This window comes from Erpetoichthys calabaricus, chromosome 4 (assembly GCF_900747795.2).
Source record: "Erpetoichthys calabaricus chromosome 4, fErpCal1.3, whole genome shotgun sequence".
Classification (NCBI taxonomy): Eukaryota; Metazoa; Chordata; class Cladistia; order Polypteriformes; family Polypteridae; genus Erpetoichthys; species Erpetoichthys calabaricus.
Window position 1 is genome coordinate 244,038,598 of NC_041397.2, and position 10,387 is coordinate 244,048,984.

Below are 10,387 nucleotides of genomic sequence, written 5' to 3' on the forward strand. Positions count from 1 at the left end.
CTGCAATATGTCAACAGCTCATTTCATCCCGCAGCCTACCCAAAATTGGACCTTCCCTCTCAAAGTCTCTTTTTTATCCCCAGTGGAGGTTATTCTATCTTGGCATGATTGCTGCCAAGTTGGTGCTTGCCTCTCACTTGAAATCCACCTTTATTTTAGCAGCATTGCTAAGTGGTGCTTTATGGTGCAGTTAATCTGAGGAAGGATGTCCTGTGACCCTTATAGCCACCTTCCTTTTTATTTGTTTTTTTATCCTCAAAGCTCAAAGGGCCTTATTATTGAATGTTTACTTCTGAATCTAACCCTAATCCTTTCCTTGCTAAACTTATACAAAATTTGGTATATCTACAACACTTTCATTTCACGTGAAGAGTTTAAACATTGTTTATTTTTGCGGTTAGCTTTGTATAAAAAGACTACTCATAAGGGTTCTTTTTTTTTTTTATATTTTTATTTTATTAATTTTCATTGTAATCATTCCATACAAACAGATCCATTTATAACCCAACAAATTTGAAAACAAATCAAACCCCATCCCTGAGAAGGAGAGCTTAGCTAAAGGAGAATTTCTTTAAGCTTTTTAATAAGGCAACATTAGACAAAAGAAGGGGAGAAGTAAATATCTATATAAATAAGAGATGGAGAAGGGAGTTAAATACAATAATAGTTAATTCTCTTATTCTAAAATAATATTGATTAAATCCTGCCAAGTTTGAAAAAATTTTGTACATATCCTCTAACTGAAAATTTGATTTTTTCCAATTTCAAATAATATAAAACATCAGTTTCCCACTGACTTATAAGAGGAGAATTAGGATTCTTCCAATTTAACAAAATAAGTCTGCGTGCCAAGAGTGTAGTGAATGCAATCACCGTTTGTTTGTCCTTCTCCAATTCAAGTCCATCTGGAAGGACACCAAACACAGCTGTTAGTGGGTTAGGAGGGATTGTGATACTAAGGCTGTCTGAGAGGCACTTAAAAATCTTTGTCCAAAATGATGTTAGTTTGGTGCAGGCCCAGAACATGTGACCCAGTGAGGCAGGAGCTTGGTTGCAGCGCTCGCAGGTCGGATCCTGGCCTGGAAACATTTTGGACAGTTTTAAGCGAGACAGATGAGCTCGATATATAATTTTTAGTTGAATAATTCTATGCTTTGCGCATATAGAACTCGAGTGAATTCTCTGCTTTGCTACCTTCCACTCCTTTTCTGATATATTGATTAAGAGATCTTCTTCCCAATGTCCTCTTGGATCTTTGAAAGGTAGGGACTCTAATAAGATTTTATATATTGCGGAAATAGTGTTTGTTTCCTCGGAATTGAGCAGTATTTTTTCCAGCATTCTGGAGGGTGCAAGGTGGGGGAAATCGGGCAATTTCTGTTTAACAAATTTTCTAATTTGAAGATAGTAAAAGAAATGTGTAGCTGGGAGGTTAAATTTTGAACGTAATTGTTCAAAAGATGTAAATATGTTGTCTATATAAAGATCTCTGAGCATTTTAATCCCAAAACTTTTCCAGGTATTAAAAACTGGATATACTTGCGAAGGTTGAAAGAGGTGGTTCCCTTGCAAAGGTGCCACTGATAAAAGATTTTCCATCTTAAAATGCTTCCTAATTTGGTTCCATATTCTGAGTGAGTAAAGCACAATTGGGTTATTAGTATATTTGCGATAACTTTCATTTATTGGAGAGCAAAGCAGGGAATATAAAGAAGTACTACAGGATTTTACTTCTATTGCAGACCAAGCCTGTGTATGTGCATTTATTTGTGTCCAGGTTTTTATGGCTTGTATGTTTGCTGCCCAGTAATAAAACTGAAAATTAGGTAAAGCCATGCCACCTTCTGCCTGAGGTCTTTGTAGGGTCGCTCTTCGGATACGTGGGTGTTTTGAGTTCCAAATGAATGAGGTTATTATTGAATCTAACTGTTTAAAAAACGATTTATTGATATATATTGAAATGTTTTGAAATAAAAAGAGAAGTTTAGGAAGGATATTCATCTTAACAATGTTAATTCTTCCGGCTAGAGTGAGATGAAGGGTTGACCATCTATGCAAGTCTTGCTTAATTTTTTCCATACAGACGCCAAAATTTTGTTGATAAAGAGCTTTATGTTTACTAGTGATATTTACCCCTAGGTATTTAAACTGATCTGCTATGGTAAAAGGTAGGGTGTCTAATTTAATATTATATGCTTGTGAGTTCACTGGAAAGAGTATACTTTTATTCAGATTAATTCTAAGACCAGATATCTTTTGAAATTCTGTTAGTGCTGTTAAAACAGCAGGGACAGTGTTTTCTGGGTCCGATATATATAAGACCATATCATCTGCATATAGAGAAATTTTCTGTTCCAGTCCTTCTCTGACAATCCCCTTTATCTGATGAGAATTTCGGCAGTGAACCGCCAGTGGTTCAATAGCGATTGCAAACAACAGTGGCGACAAGGGACATCCTTGTCTGGTACCACGTTCTAGTTTAAAGTAGTCTGAGCAAATTTTATTAATACAAACTGAAGCTTCTGGACTGGTATACAGTAGTTTAATCCAAGCACAAATATTCGGGCCAAACCCAAATTTCTCCAATGCAGTGAAAAGGTAATTCCATTCGATCATGTCAAATGCCTTTTCTGCGTCTAATGATAGTAATATCTCTGGGGTGTTTGATTTTGCTGGTGAATATATAACATTAAACAAGCGTCGGAGATTTGAAGATAGATGTCGGCCTTTAATAAATCCAGTTTGATCTTGTGATATTACCGAGGGCAGCACTTTCTCCATCCTTCTAGCTAGGATTTTTGAGAGTATCTTAACATCATTATTCAGGAGTGAAATTGGTCTATATGATGCACATTGTAACAAGTCCTTATTTTGTTTAGGAAAGACGGTGATTAATGCTTGTCGAAATGTTTGAGGTAGTATTTGGTGGTCTTTAGCTTCTGTAAATGTTACCAATAAGAGTGGAGCTAGCTGAGTGGAGAATTTCTTATAAAACTCTACGGGGTAACCATCAGGGCCTGATGATTTCCCGCTTTGTAGTGACTTTATAGCGTCTAGTAATTCTGTTAGCGTTAGAGGTTTATCTAGTTCCTCAGCACTTAAAGCATCTATTTGTGGTATTTGTGAATTATCCAGAAATGCATTAGATTGCGTGTTGTCTTCTTTGGGCTCAGTGGAATATAAAGACTTATAGTAATCTCTAAATGTGTGCATTATTTTATTATGGTCGATGATTTCTTCTCCATTCTTGTTGGTGATTACTGGTATTGCATTGTGAACTTCTTGTTTATGAATTTGTTGAGCTAAAAGCTTATTAGCTTTTTCTCCGTGTTCATAGTAATGCTGTCTAGACTTATAAATAAGTTGTTCAGTTTCTTTAGTTGTTAAGATGTTAAGTTCTGTATGCAAGGCCTGCCTTTTCCTGTGAAGAGCTTCACTTGGACGCCTGGCTTGTTCTTCATCTATTCTAGTAATTTCATTTCTTAGCTCTGACACTTTCTTGGTTTCTAATTTATTTCTATGGGAAAGATATGAAATAATCTGGCCTCTTAGGAAGGCCTTTAGAGTTTCCCAGAGTGTTCCTGCAGAAACCTCTGTAGACATGTTTGTCTCTAGGAAGAAGCTGATTTGTTTGGATATAAATTCTGTGCAGTTCTCGTCTGCCAATAAAAGAGGGTTAAGACGCCATCTGCGAGGTGAGTACGAGGGGCTTATTGATTTTAGCTCCAAGACTAGAGGGGCATGGTCAGAGATAACAATTGTGTCATATTTGCATAATTTAATTGTAGGCAGGAAATTATTATCTATAAAAAAATAATCAATTCTTGAGTAGCTATAATGCACTGGTGAGTAGAACGAATATGTTCTTGAGTTTGGGTTAAGAAACCTCCAGGGGTCTGATAAGTTGTGATCCTTTAAAAACTGTGTAATTATCTTTGCAGTATTAGATGTCATCCCCCCTGTCACAGGAGTCCTATCTAAGAGTGGATTTAAAACACAATTAAAGTCCCCAGCCATTATAATTTTATGAGTGTTCACACTGGGAATGGATGCAAATAGATTTTGCATGAATTCCTTATCATCAACATTGGGTGCATAAACATTTATCAAAATCATTTTACTGTTATATAAGTTGCCCATGACCATCACATATCTCCCTTCAGGGTCCGACACTACCTCTGATGCTACAAAAGGAACTGTTCTATGTATGAGAATTCCCACCCCTCTAGTTTTCTTTATAAAGCTAGAATGGAACATTTGGCCAGTCCAGTCTTTTTGTAATCTGAACTGATCCTTGGTTAGTAAGTGGGTCTCCTGTAAAAATACTATTTTAGCGTTTAAGCCTGTTAGGTGAGAGCATACTTTCTTTCTCTTTAATTCGTGATTCAGGCCTTTAACATTCCAGCTCACAAAGTTAACTGTCCCATCATGGAGACATTGATTCTGAGTTTTTAATGTCATTTTATAGTTTTAATTGGTAATATGGCAGTTTTAATCTTAGTTTCAAGATTCCCCAGGAGTTGTTGCATGTTAGCCTGTTGCTGCATTGATATTTATAATTATAAGGATTATAAGAATAGATTAGATATAACCTGCTCTCCTTCTCTCCCCCCTTTATCCCCCCCCCCCCCCCATTTTGCCTCCCCACATGAGGCTAGACCCCACTTCGCGATGTTCCAGTCCTCTGACATACGAAGAGACAGAGCACGTCCGAAACAAAACAAACCCCACCCTGCAGCGGCGTTACAGAATTAAAACAGAGATATCTTTTACAGTTAAATCCTTAATACTATCTGCCGAAAATGTTCTCATTAACAATATTTAATCTTGAAATAATCTTCAGCGCTTTTAAGTTAAGATATTAAGGTTAAAAAAAAAAAAAAAAAAAAAAAAAAACACAACCCTGGGAGTGATTTTAAAAACTAGTCCAGGATAAACCTGGTAATTCATACTGTAATAGTATAATGGTAATTGTATAAATAGTAGAACAAGCATTAAACCAAGGGTATGAAGTTAAACAGTCTACTTTAAGGTATAGTAAAATAAAAAAAAAAAAATAAATAAATAAATTAAAAAAAAATAAAATAAAATAAAATAAAAAAAAAAAAAAAAGGAAAAGAAATAAAAAAATAAATAAATAAAATGAATCCTACTTTAATCACTTCCACATTTTCACACTCACGTCTATAGCTCTATAACTCTGATTAAAACATAAACATATAACATATAAAGTCCAGATATAAAAAAAATTTTAAAAAAAGAGAATAAGAGATGTATAATTATAATACCAGTCTCTTTAAACATGGATCCAGCGATCAGATCATCGGTCTTTCCCGTGCCTTGATAGAATACGGCTCTTTAATTTTAATTAACTTTCAAAAAAAGTGTCGGAAACAGCTTCTTTAATTCTTTTTCAGCTTCTTCTTTGCTGAAGAAAATATAATGTCCGTCTTGAACTTCCACTTTCAGTTTGGCAGGATACAAGAGGCTGTATTTGATATCGGCTTCCCGTAGCATCCTTTTAATGTCGTTGTAGGATCTGCGTTTTGCAGCTGTTGATGGTGAGAAGTCGGGAAAATACGAATAAGATTATTTTCGAATATAATCTCTTGCTTGTGTCTGAGAAGTGCCATCACATCAAGCTTACATCTTAGTCGTTCGAAGCGGACAATAAAAGACCTAGGTTTAAAGGCGCTTGGTATCTTTGTGCGATAAGCCGTGGCTATCTCATTGTCGAGTTTAAAGTCATCTCCAATTATTTTAGACAGTAATTCTACTGCAAATTTCACTGGGCTTGAGCTTTCTCGTTTCTCAGGTATACCCTCAATTCTTATATTATTTCTTCTGCACCCATCCTCCAGGGCTGCAAGTCTGTCTCCAAGTTTTTTGTATTCCGAGTTCGCAGCTGTGGCTTTTTTCATCGGCGTTAGATGCCATTTGTTCCGCTGTTTCCACTCGAGCCGTGAGTCCCTGCTTAACGTCTTCCAGCTGGTCTGAAACGTCATTAATATGATCATCAAGCCTTTTCAGTTTGGAGTTAGTTTCTTCAATGTGTTCCACTAATTTCTCCAACATGCCTTTAAAGTTCACGTCGAAACGTTCAAATAGACGCGTTTCCTTATCTTTGTTATCCTTCTTGAGCTCAGTGGCCACCTTCTTAAGATCATTTGTGTTATCTTTCTTAAGCTCATTCATGGCCGTAACCATGGCAGTGGCCAGTGTAGTGTTCATCTCTTTCTGTGTAGCTATCTGTGTAGCTATCTGTGTAGCGATCATCTCTTTCAGTTCGGACAGTTCGCTTCTGCTTTCGTGCTCCGCAAGTGAAAATGCAGCTCCTGTTACAGGCTCGCGATGAGTAGATGAGAGCACGTCCTGCAGAGCCCTTTCTAGTCTCGAATGATCCTCAGTAATCGGCGATCCCTCGCGACCTGTGTCACTTGCGCCTTCGCTCCCATTTTCACTCTCGACTGGAGACGATACAATGGAGCGGGGCCCCAGGAATTCTGCGCACTCTTCTGCCTGTTCCAGGTCAATCTCCGTGATGCCATACCTCACACCTGCACTCAGGCCGGAAGTCTGTCCGGACTTCGATGCAGCTTTAAGTTTCTTTTCTGGTTCTTTCTGACTTTTCTTCTTGTTACTCATGCTTGTATATTGTAGTGGAAGTTCCTTGGTCGGGTTAAATACAGGATACCTCTAAATAATATGAAATACGTGGGAAAATAAAGCCGCTGCTAGCGGAGCTCTGCTTCAGACGTCCATCTCCTATAAACGGACCAAACCTACTCATAAGGGTTCTGTGGTAATAGATAGCTAATGAAGATTGCCTTAGGCACAAATTGGAAAAGGACATGTAGCAAATTGTGAATAGAGGAGCAAGAAATAACATTGGAGAAACTGAGGTTTTTCATAGTTTGAGTGTTTCAGCTCTTCTTTCTTTGTTTCTATTATAACGTATCATCCATTTCCTATTTATGCTTCCTCTTAATAAAGATATAAAATAGAAACAACTTTACCATCCTAATTGCAATTTTTTCTGCTAGAGAGCTTTATATTTACATCCCAAATTCAGGTTTGCTCCAGCATAGAAATATCCTGCAGAAATTGATGGCCTGACAACTATTTATAATTTATATTTTGTATAAAGTTAAAGCCTTTCATATTTGCGTTTTTACTATTTTCATCTGGAAGATACTGCTTTTACTTGTCTAAAATCTGGATGAAGGTATGGTGTTGACAAGGCTATCTGAATAATGTGAGGAAGTCCATGTTTTTCTTACCAGTAGAAAAGGTAAGATTAGATAATAGAAAGGGCTGAAATTTCATTGTTTTCATTTCTAGCTGATAGACTGGAACAACTGAATGGTCCAAGTATAACACTTCACTGCCTCAATGAAAATATCCTCTTGAACAAAACTGAAGAGCTATCTTAATATGTGCAGCAGTGCTTTTTATCTGTATTTACTGAGCTGTAGGAGATATGCACCGATCAAGTTACTTGACTGTGAAATGTGTGAAAATTCATTACTTTACCAACATTCAAGAATGTTTGTATAATAATGCACTGAATCAATATATGCATTTGGGAGATTTTATTTCTGGAAACACTTGCAAAAATAATCAATCCCACTTCTTTTTTTAAGTTATAACCTCTGCAACTAAAACTACCACCTTATTGTATTGTAATACACTAAGGAATCAGAGGCTTCATTATCATAGTAGAGTTCTCAGTGAGGGGAGTAAACCTGTCTAAAGTAGTTGATATTTGCAAACTGGAAAAAAAATGGAAATGTAATTTCAAAGTGCACATCTCCTTTTTTAATTTTTCCAATCTTCCCTGTTCTATACTTTATATACACTTCTATATCCAGGTTCATCAATGCTCGAAGGCGAATTCTTCAACCAATGCTTGATGCCAGCTGCTCTGAAACTCCAAAGACAAAGAAAAAAACTGCACAAAACAGACCTCTTCAGAGGTTTTGGCCAGATTCTATTATTTCCAGTGTCAATCAGCAACAATCTTCAGAAATAACAATGTCAGATGGTATGTATACTTGATCATCTGTCAGGAAATAATAAAAATTTAATAAATTGCATATTGTTGAGAGAGTTCCTGTCATCCCATGATCCCATATATCTTCACATAACTTTTCTGTTATGTTTTGAATGACTTGTAAATTTTGAAACAATTATTAAAAGAGTAATAAATACAGCTAGGATATGAAACAGCCAAAGATTATAGACATAAAGACAGCAGAGTATTGAAGCTGGTAGAAATGTAGCTACATACTTCTTAAAATCAGCTTAATTTCATTTGCATGTTCTCTTTATATTAGTATAGATTTATTTTACATACTCAGGTTTCCTCCCACTATCCAGGGTAACACTGTGAGTTTGTGTGGTAGCCCTAAACTAAACTGGAGTGACTGAGTGTATGCACAAATCAGGTCAGACTTTTACAGATTTGGGACCAGTTTAGAGTTTTTGATTAACCTGTGAGTGGCTGTGTGAAAGAAAACAGGAGTACCTTTGGAAAATCACATGCAGACACACACAGTAGGTGCCCAGGCCAGGATTCAAACCTTGCACTCTAAAAACTGATGTAATTTTGAGCCCAGTGTTACATAGGTGTAGCTCAGTAATGAGTCTAAATATTTATTGCACAAAAATAAATATCAGTAAAAATGATTATTAATGAGTCATTTATAGAAAATGTCTTTTATGAGAACAAAGCTAATTCACATGAGGGCAGATATTTTTGACAAAAATATTAGTCCATAAGTGAGCCTATGACAGTATTTTTAATGCTTTGCATTCTTTAATACTGTAAATGCAAACTGCCATTTTTTGTATTTTTGTAGGAGGTATGGTGTCTGTAAATGTGGACAGTCTCCAGTCTTTGTCTTCAGATGGTGCCACTTTAGCAGTGCAGCAGGTTATGATGGGAGGACACAGTGATGATGATGATGATTCTGTGGATAGTGGAGAGGACGAGAGTGGAAGCTTGTCAACAACAAACATTACTGGGCTGAGTTTGGAAACAAGTGATGCACTGCAGTAGCTTTGATGTGAAATAGATTCAGAACCCAGAAAGAAAGAGCTGGATAGAGATGGACTGATTATATGTATTAGTTTGCACTGCAAACATTTTTCAAATGTTGTTTTTACTTCATATATGTTTTACAGTTAGTTTTAGGAAGTGCACTTTTTATTTTTGAATTTGTTTATCAAATGAAAATGGTATATAAAATCATGAAAGGCAAAAGCAGATGAATAAAAAACATAACCTGGGGTGCCAATAAAAGTGCAGCTATGTTTTTTTCACACATAGCATGTCTGTTTTTTTATCATAGCTGTGCTTATTAAACATACATAAAATCATAAAGATAGACTGGATTTTACCAACATTATCAAAATGGCAATGAAAAAAAGCTATTTTTATAAGTGACAACACAAAATTGGATCTTGCTTTTTTGTAATATTTATGTATAAATATATGGAAAGCTGTGCTTTTTGGGTTTGAGATGGAGTTATTTTCATTTCTGATTATGTAAAAAAAAAATAAAGTTAACACGTGTTCTGGATTTTAACTGGGAGAATCAGTGAAAAAGAACAAACCCTAAATATTACACACTGGTCACTGTATTTCAGTAAGGATTTGGAATTTCAAAATGCAGTATGTAATTTAGATGAGATAGTTCTTAACATATTTACAGTTTTAGTAAAGTTTAATTTTCTGCAACAGTGTATTTTCGATTTAAACTGTAAACATGCCAAATTTGTCGGCTTTACTAAAGGATATTTGTTTACACGTTTTGTTAGTTGTAGCTGTGTATTTTGCCTTTTTGCCAGATAAATAATGAGTTGCATCAAGCAAATCAAAGGCTGTTACATTTTACATATGCTGTCTTTTGGGGACATTATTTCAGATCCTTAACTGTTTTCCTTTTTTTGAAAGTAAGAGTCTTCTATTTTTTAATAAATTGGTATAAAGATAATACACATGGTCTTGCAAAGTTTGCTTTTTTGCCATGATGCACATTTTAATGAATATTGTGCTCCTGTTGCCAACCATCCTTTATATGTTACATTTCTTTTCCATTTCTGAATTAATTTGGCTCCAACTGCAACAGGAACTTTGTGATTTCTTCTTTTAACTGAAGTTATTCTCATTAAATAGTTTCAGAGCAGACTGATATTTTGAAAGGTATCTGTTAAATGAACAAGACTCCTTGTTAAGTTTAATTCAGTTGGAAAAGGATTTTTGAATCTTTTTGTGTAGGATTCTTTTTGTGTTCATGCTGCTGTTTTGAAATGTTGCCTACTGTGAGTCTTAAGAGACTATGCACGCAGATGATGTCTGAACCTTCATTTCATTTGGTGGGTG

General features: G+C 35.7%; 1 protein-coding gene across 4 annotated transcripts in view; it reads left to right on the top strand.

Moving 5' to 3' along the window:
• The window catches only part of LOC114650714 (homeobox protein PKNOX1-like), an 84,606-nt gene extending 74,606 nt beyond the window's left edge, over positions 1-10,000 (top strand). For all 4 annotated transcript variants that reach the window (XM_051926756.1, XM_051926755.1, XM_051926757.1 and 1 more), the window contains 2 exons: positions 7,872-8,044; positions 8,862-10,000. In XM_051926756.1, coding sequence (XP_051782716.1) covers positions 7,872-8,044; positions 8,862-9,061 — 373 coding nt within the window. In that variant the 3' untranslated portion in view covers positions 9,062-10,000. The remainder of the gene's footprint in view (positions 1-7,871; positions 8,045-8,861) is intronic.
• The last annotated feature ends 387 nt before the right edge of the window (positions 10,001-10,387 follow it).